We start from the raw sequence: 22,332 nt of genomic DNA, 5'->3' as shown, positions 1-22,332 counted from the left end.
TCCCGCGCGGATGGGTACTCGTGCTCTGGACGAGGGCGAGTTGCCCATCCTGGAGCAAACGGCGGATCGTTTTGTGGAGGTCTATCCGCTGGGCCACGAGATCCTGAGCCACCGGCGGCCAGGTAAGGCGATATTCTTTCCTCAATCTCTCAATGCTGTACCCGTTGTTGGAATTCTTGACCTGTCTTCTTCTGAGGAATCCTCAGATGCTCCTCCATTGGTGCGGAAGAAGAAAGCTGCTGCCGGCGGGAAAGGGAAGGAGAAGGCCTCCACGGCTGGTTCGGTGGTTCTATCTGACTCGGAGTCAGATAGTGAAGAGGTGGCGGGGAAGCCCGGTGGTGAGAAGACCACTGTTCCGGAGGCTACGACCGTTACCTCCGGAGAACCAACGAAGACGACGGTGACCGGTACCAAGAGGCCGGCTCCATCGGGTTCCTCCCCGCCCGTCCGTACGTTCAGGGTCAAGAAAACCCGTAAGTACAATCATAATGTCTTTGCAGATTTATTACTTCTTAAATTTATCTAACACTTTCTTCTTTGTGCAGGCGTGGATGTTGACGCATTCCGTGGTGAAGCGCAGGGGAGTACCTCCCCGCCAATGACGGTAGGCTCGGTCAGCCTTCCTGAGGCGTCGACCCAGGCGCCTGCGCCTGCATCCGCTGGTCCAGTTGCTTGTTCCTTTGAGCCAACTGTTCCGGCCGAGATGACGTCACCGCCGGCCGTGAGTGCGATTTTTACAGCATCCTTCACGGAGCCGGCGGTTACTGCTGCTGCTGAGGAGGCGGCGACCGCGGCGGCGACCACAACGGCGACCACGGCGGCTGCCACCATGCCCGCGCCACCGGCACATACGGCCGGGCCATCAGGTACGCGCAGGGCTTCCCGCCGATCTTTGCCACCTTCCCGTCTGCCTGACCTGTTGGATGGATTTCCTTTAGGTTCAGGTGATGGGTTTGGCGGCTATCGGCCTGTCATTGACCCTACAGGTGCGTAGGGTTCCTTTCTTTTTCCCTTATGTTTTTTATCATCTTTTCCTTACTGCCTTTTTCTTTTGCAGTGTCGGATTCCAATGAAGTGTATGTTCCGCGATGGAACATACGCCGAGGAACAACCCTTCGTACCCCTGTGGAGTGCGTGGACTGGGCTCGCCACGCTGCTCCTCATGGTGCGTTGGGGGAAGCCATGGCTAGCTACCAGGAAGGTAGGCTAACCAATGAGCTTCGGGTTCTCCAAGCCCGGATGCAGCCGCGCGTCGAGCTGCTTTGTCGTGAAAACGACAAGTTGAAAGCAGCTCGCGCCAAGGACGTATCTGAGGCGCGTGCTCTTCGGGAGGAGAACCAACAGCTGGCGGCAGCTGCCGCCGACAAGGAGAAGGCCTTCAAGGCCCTCGAGGTTGAAGTTCAGGCGCGACTCGAGGCCCGCTCCAAGGCTGCCCAAGCTGTGAATGAACAGCTTCGGCTGGCCAGGGAGACTGCGCGAAACGCAACCGAGAGGGCTGCCAAGGCTGAAGCCGTTGCTGAGCCTTTGCGTGTGGAGAATGAGGAGCTCAAGGCCAAATTAGAGGCTCTCCAACGCGCTCATGATGCCTTGGCAATGGAAGATGCCAAGAAACTCCAGGAAATCCTGGACCAGAGGGGGGTGCTTGACCACACCGAGCGGAAACTTAAGGGCGTCGAAGAGGCTGCCGCAAAGGAAGTTTTACTTGCCAACCTTAACAAGAGCGAAGCCGAACGCGCCCATAACGAAGCTCAAGCTGCCCTCCAATGGCTTCTTCGAGAAGCGTTGCCTCAGGTATGTTTAGCTTTATCTTCTCGCTTTTCTTTTGTAAGAAAAAGTTCTAATACTTGTATTTTTTCTTTGTAGGTTGTGCGTCGGGTCTTTTCAGAGACCTCTTACGATGATGCTATGACCGCAGCCCTCAACGCTTCTTATGAGGATGGGGAAAAGGCCGGCTTCCTGCTTGGTCTAGGGTTTGTTGAGAAAGGCGTCCCGCCTTCCAACTTCCCTTTGTTCGATGTGGATACCGAAGCCATTTATGACCAAGCATTGAACCAATACGCCGCCTTCCCGCATCCAGTGGTGGAAAAGGTGGACGAAGTAGCTGCTGCTGATGATGGGTTAGCTGTCCTCAAAGCGTTCCTCGAACCACCCCGTTCTTCTGACGGAGCGGGTCCAAGTGGAAGCGGCCCTGAAGCTTGATCCTGAAGATCCCTTCCCATTGCTAAGATCGACTTGTATCGTTTTTTTCTTTTAGGCGGGTATTTACCCGGCCATTCTTGTAATATATTCTTGAAATATTAATCTTTTTGCGTATAAGATTGTTATTTCCTTCTTTGGGTTCCTTGCTTTATAAACTTATGACTTGCATACTTAGTTTAAATTAGCAATTTTCCAAGTGTTTAGAATAAGAACCTTTGAACGTGGTTAATGGGTTAAAGTTTCGCTTCCTCCTTCGTGATTGTGCGGGTAGAACCGTCACTTGCACTTGGTAGGATGGCTAAACTTTAACCTTCATCTGACCTGCGTGTAGGTTTTCCTTTTCGAAATTTCTAAGGCATTAAGATAAGTTAACCTTTGAACGTGGTTGATAATAGGAAGTTTTGCTTCCTCTTTCGTGATTGTGCGGGTAGAACCGTCACTTGCACTTAGTAGGATGGCAAAACTTTACCCTTAACTGACCTGCGTGTAGGTTTTTCTCACCTTTTGAGGATAAGTTAACCTTTGAACGTGGTTGATAACAGGAAGTCTTGCTTCCTCTTTCGTGATTGTGCGGGTAGAACCGTCACTTGCACTTAGTAGGATGGCAAAACTTTACCCTTATCTGACCTGCGTGTAGGTTTTTCTCTCCTTTTGAGGATAAGTTAACCTTTGAACGTGGTTGATAATAGGTGTGAAGTTTTGCTTCCTCTTTCGTGATTGTGCGGGTAGAACCGTCACTTGCACTTAGTAGGATGGCAAAACTTTACCCATATCTGACCTGCGCGTAGGTTTTCCTCATCCTATGAGGATAAGTTAACCTTTGAACGTGGTTGATAATAGGTGTGAAGTTTTGCTTCCTCTTTCGTGATTGTGCGGGTAGAACCGTCACTTGCACTTAGTAGGATGGCAAAACTTTACCCATATCTGACCTGCGTGTAGGTTTTCCTTATCCTTTTTAAGAATTTTGTTTTGAACCGTTCGACGCGCGGTTGTCGATAGGTTAGTGTTCGGTTTCCTTTCATGATTCATGCGGATAGACTGGCACTTTCATTTAATAGGATAATTGAACTCTTCCCCTTCAACTGGCCTGCGTGAAGGTTTGTCAAGTTATTGGGTTCGTGCGGGTAGGACCGCCTTCCCACGCAACGACTTCACGTAATGTGAACGCCGTCACGAGTGTTGCATAGTTTAACCGTTCGACGCGCGGTTGTTGATAGGTTATTATTCAGTTTCCTTTAATGATTCATGCGGATAGACCGGCACTTTCATTTTTGGGTGCTGAACTTTTTCCCAAACTGACCTGCGTGAGGGTTTGTCACGTTATTGGGTTCGTGCGGGTAGGACCGCCTTCCCATGCAATGACTTCACGTAATTATGCGGTGAAAACCGGCATATTAGTGTTCAGAAAAGTATGAATGTAAAATCATCAGCTTCGATGTTCTTAAAGAGAATCATTTCCATTAGAAGTGGCTCTTGGCCTTTTCTTTACAAATTGGAATTGATTTACATGCAGACTGTGTAAATGAGCTCCCTTCCATGTTGGGATGGGAGTGCCATCGAGCCGATACGCACCTGGTTCGGGATCTCGTTCTTTACGCAGCATGTAGTCTCGATTTTGAAGCTGGAATTGATTCGTGTCTTCCCCAGCTGAGGTTCTATACGCACCCGCCTGCTCAGCCTTTATTGTGCCACGAGGTGCGCGAGCGTCCCATCTCTGACAAATGCTTCGACCATGTCCTTTACGTCTATGCATTCTTCAGTGTTGTGGCCTTTTGTCTTGTGGAAGTCACAGTATTTGCTCCGATCAGCATCGTGACGATGTCGGATTATTGGAGGCTTTGGCCATGGGAGCTCTTCAGTGGCGAATATCTCAGTGACGCTTTTGGTGAGTGGCGTCCATCTGGAGTTCCGGTGCGACCGTACATTATCCCTTCCGCCCACTCGATGTTGCAAGCCGGATGAGGTGTCAAAGTTTACCCTTGACTGCCAAATGCCTAGCTTTCGCTTTTTATTTAGTCTGGCGGTGAGGACGTTGTCTTCTCTCGTCTTCTGAGTGTAGAGGTTTGTGCTCTGTGGGAGATCTCTACCCAGTTGCTTCTCTGTTTCCGCATAGCGTTTTGCTGCTGTCATGATGCCATCCAATGTGGATGGCATGCCATCTTTACCCGTTAGGGTGCGGATGAGCTCTGGGTCATGTGCGCCCTGGATGAAGGCAGCGCGAACAAGATCTTCGCTGATATTGCCCAAACTTAGCTTCTTTGAGTTGAAGCGAGTGATGAAGTTTGGCAGAGATTCATCTTCCTCTCGTATGTATTTGAGGATTGTCCATTGCTCCTCGGTATACTTCCGTTGCTGGCTGAAGTGTTGGCTAAACTTCTGCTGGAAGTCTGCCCAGTCGTAGATGTGGTTGACCGGTAGGCGATCAAACCAAGCTCTAGCAGCCCCAACAAGCGTCATTTGGAACATGTAGCACCACGTGGGTTCCGTCCAATTGCTGACGGTTGCCCCCGCTATGAACCTGTTCAAATGATCGTCTGGATCAGATAAACCGTCATATGTGCCTATGTTGGGCATTTGTTTGGCACTCTTTGGGGCGATTGCTTCCGCAATGTCCCTTGCAAACTTGGACATTCCTGCATTTGCAACGTTTGGTCTGAACGCTTTGGAGAAGTCTCGTGGACTTCCACCTGTGCTTTTTGGTTTGAAGGCTTGTCCAAAATGCCTTTTCGGTTGGGATTCCGTCTCCTTACGCTTCCCTTTTGCCCTATGGCGAGGGTTCGCGTCGGAGTCAGATTCCTCCGAGTCATCCTCCCAGTACTCGAATTCGTCGGCCTGTTGCACGGAACGCAAGCGTTCGTCCAACTCAGCCTGGAATTCCTTTTGTCGTGCCTCCGCCCATGCCTTAACTTCATCGAGAGTCTGGCGGGGGAGTCTTCGTTTCTCAAACTGGGTATCGGTGGATCCCAGTAGGCGATCATTTACTGCACTTGCCCCAGCTTTGGTAAGTGGGGTAGTGTTCGTAAAATTTACTTCACTTGCCCCGGCTTCGGTAGCCGGGGTAGTGTTCGTAAAAACTGTGTTGCCGGTATTCCCCCTAGTAGCTGGGGTTGTGGTTACCGGAATTTCTCTAACCATCTTTGTAGAAGTTTGAAAAAACTGGAGAAAAATAAAGTTCTAGCTTTATGCACGGATGGCGCCAATGAAGAAACACTAACCGGACCCCGGACAGATTACTGGTAACCTGGGGGTTGGATAGCTGTTTCCCACGAGGGGTTAGACCCTTGGAAGATGGTTCTTCTGATAACCTGCAAAACAGACACCGTGAGCTCGTCACTGAGAAGGGGGGGGGTTCCTCCTTGTGACCACCCTCCGGCGTGAGAATCAGACTAGATTGCTCTTTAAATATAAAAGTATATTAAGAGATTTCTAGAGCAGATATCAGGTATATTATGATGATATAAGATAATGTAATGTGTTAAGATGAGATGGTCATACCATTTGTGGTATTTATAGCCGAAGGTAGGTTTCCAAAGAGGTATGGCCGGCTGCAACAGTGTTCCTGTTCCACCAACAGTAGCCTACGCACGTGCCCTGCTGGTAGTTGGTGGGTAGGTAGCGGCTGATAGTGACCAGGCCTGCTGTATACTATTCCTGTTCCACCAACTGACGGCTACGCACGTGGTGTGGCAGTAGTTGGTGAGTAGGCAGCGGCTAATAGTGATACAGTACAGGAGCATGCTGCTCGCCATACTGTATCAGTGAGCTGTCGTATCTCTGATCAGATCTTTCGCCCATACCTCGTCAGGTACAGTAAAAGATCCTTCAGTATACGGACTGGCTTATTTGGGCGGGAGTATTCCCCCTCCCGCCTCTGTGCGGGATTGCTCCCGGCTTGGCTCATTCCTTCAGGTGACACTGAATGATCGAGAGCTAAGTGCCTTGTGCGTGTAGCCATGCTGCGCGGGTGGCCTTCCCTAATGGCTTGTATCCGAGGCTGCGGGGACAGGCGGAGTCCTTCACCATTGGGAGGCATTTCCTGCGGGACCAGCTTGCGTACTGCGCGTAAGGACGTCACGTCTCTGAGCATGGTTGGTCCTGCGGATCCAGTTGGTCTCTGCGCATACGTCCCTGTTTAAGGTGAGTCTTGCGGGTCCAACTGGGCTCTGCTGGGACCTACCTCTTCAATAACGAACCATGCCTAGCTAATAAATGAAACTCTATTTAAGTTATTTGAAATCTAGATATGATACACGGAAGCTTATTTCAAGTGATAAAAGTTTAACTTGTTACCACAGTAAATGGAACTCGCAATAAGTTCCGAAGTAAGTTTATAGTATTTTTTCTATTCCCATTGTTAATTTTACTTTGTTAAGAAAGTTCGACAATCTGAATAACGATAATCAAATGTAACTATTGTTTTTATTTACCAAAAGTGACACAAGTGGAATCAACTTTACTATATCTTCAAACCATTAGACCACAAGTAATGGATTTGGATTATGATTTGTTAATAGCTTTTTAAAAACTACATTATTTATATACTCAATATTTTCAACCCTAATTACTATAATATTGAAGAGAGTTAGAAATATTTATCATATTTTAATTATTAATTTATTATATAAGATGGTCTTTAGCTTAGTGATATTATTGTGTTGAATAAAAATGTATCTATTAAAGTGACGATGAGTCAAGTCCCATAATAACAAAATATGAATTTAAGTATAAATAAGAGAGTGTATGGGATTTACTTTAATAAAAATGTTTTTTTTTCTTATATATATTTTTGAAGCATTCCATCATTAATTTTACATTTTTTAACATCGAATACTATCAGAGATAAAACTCATTGTAGAAAAACTCCATCAAGTTAAGTTTCAAACTCAAGACATTTTAAACTGTAATCATGAAATATCCAATGTCAGCTTATCATTTGTGAAATCTCTCTCTCCCAACCATCAATGAATTAATAAATTGTCCACATTGTGATAAATGTACCTCAAAATATTATTCTACATTAACTAATATTGGTTATTCATTTTCTATTTTGGTTTCTCGTATTTAATGTTTTAGGTGAGGAGATATGCATTTGCATGTGTTTTCAATTTTTATATTTTTTATATTTTTTTAACTAAGCTAAATTCAAAAGCATTATTTACCAAAAAACAAAAAATGGATTAACTTGTCTTCCGTCTCCAATAAATTAAGGTAAGGCTAATGTATCCTCATTCTTGCTTTACCCAAAAAATCAAATTACAACTTGTCATATTTTACAATTTGATTTTTTGTAAATGGTTTTCTTTTTATAAAAGAGATTCAAAAACACCTTATTTAAAAAAAAATAAAAGGTTTTTAAAATTAAATAAAAATGTTTCTTAATAGAAAAAATCTTAAAAATTCTCTCTAAAAAACTTCAAAAAATCATTTTAATTTCTCTATCTAGTATTTTCACTTTTTTTGTTTGCATAAACGTTTTTAAAGAAAAATTATATAGAATAACGTTGTTATAATAACGATAAAAAAAAGTATCTTAAATATATATAAACGAAACCTTTAAAAACTCTTTGATTACTCCCCACCTCCTCTCAAGCCACCAAATAGTTTCATTTGTAAATGGAAACTTCTACTACCTTTGACCCGAATTCAAGGATATGAGTCTTACCAAACCCAGATAGCCCTTAAACGAGTTATAACATCTATTTAAATTAAAAATTAATCTCACAAAAAATTGATATGCAAATCTTATAAAATATGGATATACTAAAATTAATATCAAATTATCAAAAGAGGATATTATTTATAATTAAAAACAATTTTATAGTAAAAAAAATAAGCAGGTTATGGGTTTCACTAAACCCATATATCTTTTAAACGAATTATAACAACTTATTTATTTGTGAAACACTTTCATCATCAAATTTTAAGTATACTATTAACTTTTGTAAAATATTAGAAATAAAAAATGTATAATACAAGACCATGGTCAACTGTAAAAAGGTCAAATCCAACATTTTTTAAACTATAATATCCTTGTATTTAGATAAAAGAAAGATGTGAATGCGGCCATCTGACGGTGCAAGTAAAGCACACGACAATGATCAACTGTACAAAAGTAAAATCCTACATTTATAAATTATCAGACTTTCAGATAAAAGATATGAACCTACTTCCCATTTTCTCATAGATGTCTCGTAATGTAACAATTCGGTTGGATATGAGTTTTTCAGGTGTCGAATCCCTATCAGCCACAAAATACCCTGATGCAGAATACGTCAATTTGTTATATTGTTTTGATAAAATGTTTCAAAAACAAAACTGCAGCAATGAGTGGATTGCAAAATTTACCAAGCCTTTTAAACTGAAACTTGTCGTCCACCTCTGCATGTCGGAGGGGTGGTACAACATATGCAGAATATGGTATTACCACTTTAGACTCGTGGTTTAAATAATCAAGCCAGTTATCAAGTTCTACAGGATTCTGATTTCACTATAGTACAAAGTGTTAGTTTAATTAACTGTAGAAGTTTATGACACATGTCAGTTGCTAAACACCAACCTAAGGACATAACAATTTATCAAACAGTTTAACTTCCACCTTCAATGGATCTGCAACCCAATGAAGAACCCCCTACACAATAACCAAGTTAAACTGATATTGTTGCAACATTGAAATAGAAAATGTTAACTTATGACTTGCCTTTGGTTTCGTCTTCTTGTCAGGATCATACTCATCATGTATCTCAACAACCGTTTTTTGGTCATCAGAAAGCGCCACTTCAGTACACCTTATTGGAAATGCATATATGTGAGGAATGGTTCGATTTTTAGAACAGAGGTTAACCATCAACACTTATCTTTTTAAATCAAACAGAAAAACTATGAATAACGATGAAATAATTCTAGATACAAACACAATATCAGATTATGCACCTGAGTAAGACAGATTTTCCTCCACTGCTTCAACCATTTAAATTAGTTAAACCCACCATGCCTGCCAATTGTCAAATAAAGAACCAGACAGACATTATCCTCATGCAACCAACCAACCAAAGTAGAGTAGAGCAGGGCTTCAACTTTACCGGACAGGCCTAAGTCAGCCCAGCTAAAAATAAAGAGTAAATCAAACATTCTACTTGTGTTGTTTGTTTGTTTATTTATCCTATGAGAATACAATAACTTATTACTTTTTCTTTTTTTTTGTTTGATACGTGGGAAGAACTACAAATAATAATAATAATACCTCCTATTCAAATTCAAAATAAATTACATTTGGTAATGGAGGTGGAATAGGGGGTTAAATTCAATGGTCCGTAAGTTTACAATGCTAAACATCGAAGTGCATCACATTCATTATAGTTATAGATGTAGGTGGGTTTAAATTTGAAATGAGAATTGAAAGTTACAATTTTAATAAAAAACAAAGAAAAAAGAAAGTTAGAATTTGAATAGAAAGTTCAACAAAAACAGGAATTGAAAGCAGTGGGAGGAATGGAAATGGAAATGGAAAAGGAAAAGGAGGTATCAAAATTATTCAAGGTGAAGCTCCAAACCCTAATTACGGAAGTTCGTCAACTCAGAGTCAGTACTAATCTCAATCCTTAATACGGATACGAATACGAATACGAATACGAATACTCATTCATTACATTTACAATGGCATGGCTCTCTCTCTCTCTCTCTCTCTCTCTCTGCTTTGTTTGTTCAGGATAAAGAGCGTCTCTCTTCCGATCAACTTCACTATCAATCCCAGGTTATTTCATTTCATTTCATTTTTAACTCATAAAATTTGCTTATAAATAAATAATCCTCCCAGGTCCAATTGGATTGGATTGGATTGGATGGATGGAGCTAGCTTATTTTGTAGACCTAAATTCAATTTCAATTGTTATTGTTATAAACAAACAAACAAACAAACACTAAGTATTATTTATTTTCGACTTTAGAAATGGAAGCAAGAGGAGCAACATTTTTCCACAAAGATTACCAAATTGGAAGCAGACTTGGCTTCATCCATTCAACTTCAACAACAACTCCACCGAAAGGTAATTATTATTATTATTATTATTATTATTATTATTATTATTATTATTATTATTATCTGTTTCATTTATCTATATATGCTCAACACACATTTGTTTTCAATTCAGGTTCAGTTCCTTGAAGATGAAAATTATTTGCATCAAACCAACCTTAAACACCTCAACGAAACTATTAACTCCATACTCCAAGCTAAAGAAGCTTTTCTCAATGCTTACCAGGTTACCCTTTTTATTTTAACCAATATAAACAACACAACAAAACTCCTATTTCAACTCTCTCTCTCTCTCTATATATATATATATACCTGGCTGGCTGGCTGGCTGGTAAATAAATGCAGGAATCTACTTGCGAAATGAAACGTTCCATTGAATCCAGAGATACAAAGATAGCCATGCTTTCTCACAAAATACACTCACACCTTGATTCATTGGACTCAATACGGAAGGACGCGTCCTCTGTCAATCAACTAGTCGATAATGCACACCGTCTTCTCGCTGACAAAGAGGAAGTAGGTATGTCTTCTTTTCTTTATTTCAAATGCGTTGTTTATATTACCAACTATTCATTTTCAGTTACTGATAAAATCTCCTTTTTTTTTTTTATTTTTCTCAGTGGCTCATTTAAAGATACAAATGTATAAAGTATGTGAATTTGAGCGCTTACTTATTGGTATGCAGGTGTTTCTGTGCATTTGTTTTCATCACTACATTGTTTCTCATACTTTTAGATAATACCTTTTTTGATTATTATTATCTGCGATGCTATGTGGTCAGTTGGTTTCTAGTTGTAAACTACAAGTATTTTCAGACATCAAGCCACAAAATATATTGCATCACTATATTTGGGACTCAAGAGTATGCCCATTATTTATAAGATATCAACTATTCAGGATCTGTTTTTGTGCAGAAAAAAACAATGACCTTGAAGCTAAGCTGAAAATTAAGGAGGATGAGTTTCATAAAAAGGAAAGGGTGATTGCAGAGCTCCAGACGCAGTTGGAGACAGCAAAAATAACTGATCAATTCCCATCAAAAATAGAGGAGATATCCACATCATCTTTATCTGTAGATGTTTTATATATTACAAATACTTAGTTAATGCAATAATCAGCAATGTCAAATTGCCTTAACCAACCTTACCTTCAGGAAGCTGTACTAATGAAAGAAGGGATCATAGAGACCTTATTTTCAGAGAACAAAGTATGCAGTAAAGGCTGTTTAGTCTCTGTTTCACACAATAGTTTCCTAAAATTCCATCACTTTTATTTTCTTATAATTATCAGGCCTTGCGTTCTGAACTAGGGACGCTGGAAGTTTCCTTTAAAATCGTTCAAGACGCTATGACACATATGGCTGCAGAGGTCAGAGAATTGTACCTTTTTTCTTTATGATTTTTACTTGATTTATGATGTTGTTACAGAATTATGGACCACCACAAATTGTTGATAACAAACAATGTCTTGATGCAGGACGGAATTGCTTTGGCAAACCAAGAAAAAGATGCAACAGAAAAGGATAGGGAAGATGACAGGTAGGGCTTAGGACAAAAACATTTATAAACACTAGGGAAAAAATATGACGATCTCTCATAGTCTCATGGCATCATGAAAAAAAGAAAAAAAAACAAATATGCTTATAATTGAACTGTCATGTAAGTAGTTAATCTTGTGGCATCATATGAGGATCTGTCATAGTAGTTTTCATCCCCTCATGTTAACCGGTGATTGGAAAAAGCAGAATGAATTGTGATATCACGAACCGTGAAGCAAATTATCATCGCGAGGCATCTAGAGCAACTGTTGGTGAAACTGCAGGCATATTTCTTTTCTCTTTTGTGTTTGTTTTTTAACATATTATGGGAGGTGCAAATTCTGTAATTTTTTATTGTTAAAAGCAGATTCACCATGTAAGGAGCATGCTCATATTGCCATTCCCTTGAGGGAGAACAACAATGTCCACGCTTGTGTGTCAGAGGCAAGCTGAACAACATTCTCTTCTAATAACTGAAAACTATATTATGGATCTGTGTTTGAAATATTTTTAAATTCTGTGTTGGTACAATGGGCAGTCCACTTTTTCCCCTTCACATTCAGCTCACTCGGAATCTCAGCCTGCAGCAAATGCTTCAAATGTGCCTGCTGCTGAAGATAAGGTATGAAAACCTTGGCCTTTTCTATGACAGATAATTATAAAAAAAAAGAAAAGGAAGCTTAGCGAACCACATTATTATTATTATTATTATTATTATTATCATTTTGTACTTTAATATTTTTATAAAACTGCAACTTTTATTTCTTGTTGCATAGGATAACCGTAACACTTGTATACAACAGCTAGATTCTGAATGCTCAACTACACAGGCAGTGACATGATGATAATGACACTTATAAGAAAGGTAGCAATTTTCCTTCAAATGCTTAGTAATGAGAATGGGTACATGATGTCACCGATTGATATTGTCTCTTGATTTTTTGGATACATGTTAAATGCCTGTTTTATAATTCGTTTGACCATATGTTAAATGCACATTGAGCACCTTCCTGCCATGATTACACTTAGTAGAGATTGATGAAACCGACTAATACCGATTGTTCACAAGGATGGTGTTTGTGAGTGGTTAAATCAATTATTTCTTTATCGACCACACACATATGTTGGATACATGATTCGCCCCTCCCATGACTTGTATCTGTGTCATACATGTTTTTATAGCTCTTAAAACTTTCACTAATCCTATTTCCAGTCACCTTGATGCTATGGAATTTGTTTTGGAGTTGTCAACGCAACTTTTAAAGCTACAATATTTGGATCCCACTTGTATAGAGAACTTATTATGTATTTAAAAAAAATATATTGTGTTTATAAATGAGCGGTGGATGTGACGAGAGAGAAAATTAGAAATCCGTCTATACGAGTGATGTAATAGGGTGGGTTACCTGGAAGGTGGAGAATAAAGGAGCCCCACCATGAAGATTTAGACGTGATGGAAAGAGATGGGGGTGCCCGTCTTCTTTCATCGTGAATGATCTAAGTAAAATGTTTATTTTTATTTTTTAAATTACATTGAAACAAAACACACACACATACATGTGTATATAGATTATACTTCATGGTGTAGATGATAGGGTAGGGTTAGGCTAAGACGACCCAAAAACAAAATCACAAATAGTTAATAATAAATCCAAAAATTTTAGAATGGAAAATCTAACGTTAGTCCTAATTTAATACACTTTTTTACAACGATAGGACTTGAATCCTCACATGTTAAAAAAAGATAAAAACTTACACCTTGATACCATTAGGCCAAAGACAAAGAAATCCATTCCCATCTTGAGCATATATCCCACAACATTTTAGTTTGATTTATGTAGTTTCATTACGTTTATTTGATGTAAGTAAATACTTATATGTGGTCCTTCTGAACACTTATGATCTAATCAATTGATGTGTCCAATGAGACAACTAACAGAATGTTGTTAGTTCAAAGGTGTCTCCATGTGAACACCTTCAGAATAAAATGTAAGTTAGAGCTCATCCCTAATATAGACCAAACACAACCCGACTTAAACACTACTTCAACCTATTAGATAATTCAATTATCTAAATAAACTACATTGACACTTGTGTAGCGATTTAATTAAACAGTGAAAAACGCTCTATCACGTCACTGATACGTTGGCATGCAGGTTTTCACTAACTTCTCCTTAAAAATGCGTAATGGTTTAAAAAAGCATACAGTTACTATTTAATCCTTTTCTTCCCCGCTGATAAGGCTACTGACTATGCAATTGCCTATCTTTTGTATTGGTGTTTTTTTATACCACAAACTTCATAATTTCTGAATGTTTTGTTTTCAGTTTAATACTTATTACCAAGTATTTTAAGCATGTCACTGCATACATGGCTCATTAGTAACACAATCATGTACAAAACTTCTTGCACAACTGTCACAAATTACAATATGTGGAATCTAGATCACTACACCTGCTTATTAAACAAGTCAAAATGAAAAAAAAAAACAAAATATTTTTCACATGATCACATCCAAAGCTGAAATAATGCATATTTATGAAAACACTGGCCATTATGCTCTTTGCTTTCACTCTTACAGCATATAGCCGAATAAGATCAGTATCAAAGAGATATAGAGCACAAATTCCAGGTGATTAGCATTCGAAGGTGGTGGAAAAATAGGAGTCTGGGCCTGTGTTGCACTTTCCTTTGTGCATCTGTAATTGCAACGACTTGGTTGAACTACTCTGTAGACACCTGTGCTTGCCAATATATATACATCTTTTTTGTTATCTTCTCCAAATGAGTATATGTAGCCCAAAGCAGCTAAGTCTGTGTTTGGTACAGAGCTGCACTTCAATGGAGAATCACGGGCACAACCGAAAGGGATTGAAGTTGAGGTGAAGTTCCTGCTGTTTGTTGGAGCTTCAGCAGCTGCCCATAAAGCAGTGGCATACAGATCTGCATACAAGTAACTAAACATACATTTATAGTTGCAAGTTAGAACCAATGCCTTTTTATTTTAAGTACTTATTTACAAGTCAATATCAAAAAAAGAAGACAACCTGCCATACATGCATGGATCAGTAGTGGAACGATAAAAGCTCCCGCCTGTTATTGCTGCATAACCCTCTTTTTTGTTTACATCATAGTGGTTATAACCCATTGCTGGAAATATAAGATCAGATGTATTGTTTTGTTCAGAGTCAACAGGAAGGTGGCCTTCGTATATACTCCACCCATAGTTTCCACCCTTGGTAATAACATCAATCTCTTCGTAACGATCCTGATCAATCAAGTATCTTTACAAGACTTTCAAAACACAAAAACTAATATTATATTCATACGATACGAACCTGACCAATATCTGTACAGAGGAAGTAAGAAGGCCTTGAAGAGGTATGTACCCGCCTTAACATCGAGCGGGGCGGGTCAACCCACAAGATATAGACAAGAGGCTTGAAATCAAGATATCATGAAGGCACAAAGCCAAAACCTATGCGCACGGCGCATATCACATATGCTCACGCATATCATATATGCTCACGCATCACATATGCTCACGCGTATCATATGCTCGCGCACCATATATGCTCACGCATATCACATCTGCGCGTGGCGCATCTGCGCGTGGCGCATATCGCATGCTCACGCATCATATATGCTCACGCATATCACATCTGCGCGTGGCGCATATTACATATGCTTGCGCATATCACATCTGCGCATGAAACATCTGCGCGTGAGAATAAAGAGAAGACTTCGCGCATCCTCAGGATAGGCGCATATCACACGTGCACATAATCAACCTCGTCCTTATCCAAATCAGGATAAGGACAACCTTGATTGTGCTCGTCAGACAACCTTCCAGAAGGTATCCTTTAAGGAATAAGAATATGCTGATGTTGACAGCTGCCAATGAAAGGTGGACAACTCAGCAAAACCCATGTGCTACCACGTGATTGCACATGGGTCAGGTAAAATGCCTGGGTCAGAGAATAATCAATGAAAAAGCACCAGGTGTCCTAAGGACACGTGGCGCAAAGCAATAGGAGGAGGCCAAAAAGGCCCTAATGGGATCTGAGCCCAATCATTGGAAACCCTAACACTATAAATACCACACCACCTCCACAAGGGGAGGTAAGTAAGAAAATACATTCCAATTCCTTACTCACTCTCAGATTATTATTATCTTCTCCTACAATCTCTTATTCTCACACCGGAGGGTTACCCAAAGAGGACCCTCTGTCCCTTTCTGAGGGGTAAGTTCACGGTGCTGCTCGTTTTGTAGGTGGAAGAACTCATACTCCGGAGAACCATCGGTGAAATAGCATACTCATACCCGAGGAAAGTTGATCGTCTACCAGTGAGCCGATCCACGTTTCTTCATTGGCGCCATCACCTGTTACAACGGCAACAAAATCTCATCAGTTCTATCTGAAAAACTTCACCATGGTTTCTGGTGTTCGAAACAGCGATCAAGTTCTGGAGGATATTGAGCGTGAGGATGTTAATGAGGGACAGCAGTTTCTGAGGGTGCCGCGTGATTCTGCGCGCACCACCAGTAACCATCCCTTCATCACAACTCCTCATAGCCAGACTGAAACTCCTCCAGACGATCTCACGTTCCAAAATTTGACCGGCGCGAAACAAAAAGGACCAATGGGTCCGGAAGATGAAACAAATGACCCTAAAGAATGGCTCATAAACGAACAACGGCGTTTAATGGACAAATACAATGAGCTGGTCAAACACAAAAAGTTAGCCGACCTAACACAAAGGCTCGCGTTTGATAAGCAAACCATTCAAGGAACAACAAAAAGGGCGCGCGCGCCGGAAGATGGTCACTCTGTTCACACTGAACACGCTGATTTTAGTGATGAAGAAGTGCACAGCATGAGGAAGACGCGAGATACTCATGCAGGAGGCTCACAGCTCCGCGCGCACATGAACATGGCGCCTGGAGCCAAAGCCGATCTGGATCTGTACACACCGTACAACCCACCAGCGAGAGGGCAAGTGGACGTAACCACACCGTACAGGCCAGCCATCTTGGTGAAGCATTCAAAATTCACTGAGCGCATCGCGAAGGCTCCCATTCAACAAAAAACCAAGATGCCAAGTGGTTTGGGCAAGTAGGACGGCACAACTGATCCAGACGATTTCCTACAAGGTTTTTACAACACTGGAAACCTAGAAAGCTGGACGATGCCAACATGGTGTCACATGTTTGCTCGCTGCCTCACGGGCGCAGCGCGTGTCTGGTTCGAAAGCTTGCCGACTGGGCAAATCGATGGGTTCGAAGAGCTATTGGAGAAGTTCCAAGCTCACTTCGTACAGCAGCGCAGACACACGCGCGACCCTGATGACATCATGCACTGCGTGCGCAGGAATGATGAAACGATTGAAGACTACATAACTCGTTTCAATCAGGAATCTCTTGCAATTGGAGGTATACTGAGCAACTCTTGCGCGTGGCCTTTATACAAGGTGCGCGCAGTGATCAACTCCGCAGAGCTCTTGTGAGCAGAGATGACATGCCAACCACTTGGGCCAAGCTAATGGAAGCATCGCGAGTCTTCGCGCGAAATGAAAAACAAATTGCCCAAGATAGAGCAAGAGAAAGAGGGCACCAAGCAGAAGCACCGCGCAACAACGAAAGGAGGGGCAAACAAAACTCTGTATGGTCCAGGTTGCAACAAACCAGTTTTTCTCCCGCAGAAAAGCAGGCGCAACCAAGCTCACCCCAGCCCCAAAAAGACAGTCGTAATCGCGGAGAGGGTGACAAGAGGGAAGGCGGCAGAGAGCCTAACAGACCTCTACCAAGAATATGGACTCCCCTCACTAAAACGCCTTCACAAGTGTTAAGCACAGAGAATGTCCAGTTTAAAAGCCCCAAGCCACTACACTATAAGGGACCACCAAACATTGGCAAGTATTGTGAGTTTCACAAGTCCACAGGGCACAACACCGATGCATGCCACCATTTGAAGGATGCGATTGAAAGAGATGTGAAATCAGGCAAGTTGGCTCACCTGGTGAAAAACCCAAGACCAGAGAATGAACAACCAGATGGAGCCTCAGCCAGCAAAAAGTTCAAAAGAATCTGTGTAGCCGAGGGAGGAAGGCAAGGGCAAAGATCGAGAAAGAGAAGCGCGCAAGTCCAAGGAGATTGGCGCGAGCAACAAGTAATCTTCCCAAGAATCAGGGGAGGCCCTTCTATCAGCAGTCCTCTAGTCATCACTACACACATTGCTCATTATGAAGTGTCAAAAGTCCTGGTGGACACTGGCAATGAATCAGACATCATGTATGAGCAATGTTTCAGGAAGTTGGATCCAGCAGACCAAGCAAGGCTCGAAATTGTGAATGCACCAATCTCGGGTGTTTTAAATGAAATCATTCACCCCTTAGGTCAGATACAATTTGAACTAACTATGGGGGATGAGAAACACAAGCGAGCTGAAATTGTCAACTTCTTGGTCTTGCCCACCACTTCATGCCACAATATGATCTTGGGTAGAGGAACGATTGCCCAATTCAACGCCATACCGTCGCCAACGCACGGCGCGTTGGGGTTCCCAACACCAACAGGTGTAACATTTGTATACCAAGATCATTTGTGCGCAGTGACAAGTATTCCGCGGGAAGGGAGAATGAAACTTCCAATGGCAAACAACGCGCCAGAGGAATGGATTCTCAACCCAAAATTCCCAGAGCAAACAATCACAATTGGAGTTACGATATCAGACGACACAAGGTTGAGAATGAAAAGATTGCTCACAACGTATATGTCGGTCTTCGCGTGGCAACATTCTGATATGACTGGGGTTCCGCGAGACCTGGCGCAACATTCTCTCAACACGTTCAAGTCCGTAGAGCCAATTGCTCAAAAGAAGAGAATCATGGGGGATGAGAAGGCAAAGGCCATGAATGAGCAAGTAGAGGATCTACTGCGCGCAAACATCATCCGTCCAATACGATACCAGACATGGGTAGCCAATCCTGTGATGGTAAAGAAGAGCAACGGGTCATGGAGGATGTGCATTGACTTCAAAGACCTCAACAAAGCATGTCCAAAAGATTGTTACCCCCTCCCAAACATTGACGCGAAGGTGGACTCCGTGGCGCCATTTAAGCTCAAATGTTTTCTGGATGCCTATAAGGGCTATCACCAAATTCAAATGGCACCACAAGACGAGGACAAGACTGCCTTCAGAACCGACAAGGATGTTTTTTGTTACACAAAAATGCCCTTTGGTCTGAAGAATGCGGGAGCCACCTACCAAAGACTCATGGATGCGGTTTTCAACGAGCAAATTGGAAGAAACCTAGAAGTCTACGTGGATGATTTGGTGATCAAAAGCAGGGAGGAAAAACAAATGCTCAAAGACATCGAAGAAACCCTTTGGCGCCTAAAGGAAGTAAACATGAAGCTCAACCCGAGCAAATGCACATTTGGCGTAGAAGAAGGGAAATTTCTCGGTGTAATGGTCACCAAGGATGGTTTCAAGGTGAACCCAGAGAAGGTGGAGGCTATCCTTGACATGCCCTCACCATCCACCATAAAAGAAGTTCAAAAGTTGAATGGTAGATTGGTATCAATCAACAGGTTCCTAGCGAACCATGCAAGCAAATCTACCCCATTCGTTAACACATTGAGAAATTGCCTAAAGAAAAGCCAATTCAAGTGGACGCCTGAGGCCGAGCAAGCTTTCAGTGAGATAAAAGAATGTCTGATAAATCTGCTTGCGCTCATAGCTCCACTTCCTGGCGAAACTCTAACATTGTACCTGTCAGCAGGAGAGCGCGCCATCGGCGCAGTGTTGTTGGTGGATCGCAAGGGAATCCAAACACCAATCTATTATGTGAGTCGGGTGCTGACAGATCCTGAGACGCGCTACTCCATCATGGAAAAGTTAGTTTTGTCACTAACACAAGCGTCGCGCAAGCTTCATAGATATTTCAATGGTCATCTTATTGAAGTTCTGACTGGTTACAACATCCAGCAAGTCTTGCGGCGTCCCGCGCTCTCAGGAAGGCTGACAAAATGGGCGCTGGAATTAGGAGAGCACACGATCGCCTATAAGCCCCGTCCAGCAATAAAGGGACAAGTCTTAGCTGATTTCATAGCAGAAATCCCTGAAGGAAAAATTGAAGAGGCTCAGCGCGAGGTAGACCCTCCGCGAGCCAATAATGAAGAAAGTGTTTGGAGATTATTCACTGATGGAGCTTCAAACAATGAAGGGTCCGGCGCAGGCCTCAAGCTGGTGGATCCAGAAAGTCATGAGTATACTTACGCAATCAGGTTGGATTTCAAGAGCACCAACAATGAAGCTGAGTATGAAGCCCTGCTGGCTGGTCTGCGCATCGCGCACAAGTTCGGAGTTAAAAAGCTAGAGGCCCATGTTGATTCATACTTGGTAGCAGCACAGGTCAATGGCCTTTATGATGCCAAGGAGAACACCATGCCTCTGTATCTAGAGCAGGCGAAAAAGCTCATCGAGCAATTTGACTTCTTCAGAATCATACATATTCCGCGCAGTGAAAACAAGTCTGCTGACGCGCTGAGTAAGATGGCATCAACCAGCTTCGATCACTTTGGCAAAGATGTCAGGGTAGAAGTAATGAGCAACCCGTCGGTGGGAGCGAAGTCTGTCCTTGTAATTCATACAACCCCTTCATCATGGATAACTCCAATAATGGAATTCTTGAAGGAGGGAAAGGTACCGGACGATCACGCACAGGCGAGGAAGATAAGACACAAGTCGCAGAACTATGAACTGCTTGATGGTACATTATATCGACGCTCTTATCTTGGACCGCTCATGAAATGCCTAGATGCTGAGGAAGCAAGCTATGTGATCAGAGAGATACACGAAGGAATCTGTGGAATACATGCTGGCCGGCGCATGGTGGTTGCCAAGGCAATGAGCGCAGGTTACTATTGGCCAGACATGTACTTGGACGCGTTAAAAGAGATCCAAAAATGCAAAGCGTGTCAGAGCTATGCGCCAAAAACCATGCGGCCAAAGAACAACTTGATTCCGGTGACCTCCGCATGGCCTTTCCACAAATGGGCAATCGATATTGTGGGTCCCCTACCACAAGCGCAAAGGCGAGTAAAATTTTTGGTAGTGGCAGTAAACTATTTCACAAAATGGGTTGAAGCCAAGCCACTAGCAAAAATCACAGCCGAGGCGATGAAGCAATTTATCTGGAGCCACATCATATGCCGTTTTGGCCTGCCCATGGAAATTGTGAGCGACAATGGCAAACAATTCACCGACAGGAATATATCCAGCTGGCTCAAGGAATTGCGCATCAACCAAATCTTCACTTCAGTATACCACCCTCAGGGGAATGGCCAAGTGGAGCGCGCGAACCAGAGCTTGCTAAATGGGCTGAAGAAAAGGTTGGAGGGAGAATCCCATTCATGGGTCGAGGAGCTACCTAATGTCCTGTGGGCGCACAGGACATTAAGCAAAACCAGCAATGGCGAATCCCCGTTCAGCCTAACATATGGAACGGAGGCTATGATTCCAGCAGAAATTGGATGCCCATCCCATAGAGTGCTCATGATGAGTAAGATTGATAACGAGCGCGAAAGAAGGTTGGATCTCAACTTACTTGAAGTGCGCAGAGAAGCGGCTATCATCAGTGAAGCCAAATACAAGAAAAAACTAGAAAAGTATTACAATCAGCGCGTGAAAGAATGCCACTTCAAGAAGAATGATTTTGTCCTTCGAAACAATGAAGCTAGCCGCGCGATACCTCCGGGAAAGATGTCCCCTAATTGGGAGGGACCTTATCAAGTCTCGGAAGAATTGGGAAAAGGCGCATACGCTTTAAAAGATTTGAATGGAAAGAAGATCCCGCGCGCATGGAACGCAACACAGCTTAGAAAATGTTTCATGTAAAAATTGTCAAGTTTGTAATCAAGGCTTTTTAAGCCATTATGAATAATGATACGCGCTATCTTCTCTTAATGTGTGTTCTATTACCTTTTGCATACATGTTTCACACTTCCCTTTATTAATTTTGAGCAATATGACAACATTGTATTGACATCAAAACAAAAATAAAACAAAGTAAAACATACATGCGCGAGCTTCAAGCTCAAACGCGTTAACGAGTTTTAACTCTAAAACGTCAGGGCCTTAGCCCAATAATATGAGCCTTAGCTCAGGGCCTTAGCCCAATAATACGAGCCTTAGCTCAAATCACTCACAAGATCCATCCTACATGCTGCGCAGCTAGACCATAAAAATACCTAAGCACAACTAAGGCAAAGCACATGCCAAAACATAGTTGTTAAGGTCTCAGGTCGAGGTCGCGCATGGAATTGTAATGGATATCAGAGTAACACATACTGACACGTAAATGCTAAAAAACTCATAATTCCCTCTAATAAATGCCCGATAACGTCGCGCAAAAGAGGAATAATGAAACGCCAAGGCACGTGTCAACATAGTCAGGATATTGCAAAATCACTTAAAATATGACAAGGATTAAGTAAAATAATTTCCTTACAACCTTGTTCTTATTTCAACGTGCAAGCATATCTTATATTCAACAAGCA

The 22,332-nt window shown here is 42.1% G+C and overlaps 1 protein-coding gene and 1 pseudogene across 2 annotated transcripts; one reads left to right on the top strand and one right to left on the bottom strand.

Moving 5' to 3' along the window:
• The first annotated feature begins 9,693 nt into the window (after nucleotides 1-9,693).
• On the top strand, nucleotides 9,694-11,599 carry LOC143531748 (uncharacterized). Its single transcript, XM_077026988.1, has 8 exons — nucleotides 9,694-9,717; nucleotides 9,764-9,949; nucleotides 10,143-10,241; nucleotides 10,347-10,457; nucleotides 10,577-10,751; nucleotides 10,852-10,908; nucleotides 11,146-11,438; nucleotides 11,522-11,599. The coding sequence occupies exons 1-7, from the start codon at nucleotides 9,694-9,696 to the stop codon at nucleotides 11,331-11,333; spliced, it is 840 nt and encodes a 279-aa protein (XP_076883103.1). The 3' UTR covers nucleotides 11,334-11,438; nucleotides 11,522-11,599.
• Nucleotides 11,600-14,328: 2,729 nt separating this feature from the next.
• LOC143531747 (HIPL2 protein pseudogene) lies at nucleotides 14,329-15,169 on the bottom strand (annotated as a pseudogene). Its single transcript, XR_013135073.1, has 3 exons — nucleotides 15,107-15,169; nucleotides 14,816-15,036; nucleotides 14,329-14,725 (listed from the first exon to the last, which is right to left on the bottom strand). The product of XR_013135073.1 is annotated as an HIPL2 protein pseudogene (transcript).
• Nucleotides 15,170-22,332: the final 7,163 nt, after the last annotated feature.

This window comes from Bidens hawaiensis, unplaced genomic scaffold (assembly GCF_021521415.1).
Source record: "Bidens hawaiensis isolate Kalapana, Puna unplaced genomic scaffold, B.hawaiensis_p1.1 tig00009224_1, whole genome shotgun sequence".
NCBI classification, from domain to species: Eukaryota; Viridiplantae; Streptophyta; class Magnoliopsida; order Asterales; family Asteraceae; genus Bidens; species Bidens hawaiensis.
Note: the sequence above shows the minus strand (reverse complement) of the source record. Positions and strands in the feature narration are given on the sequence as shown.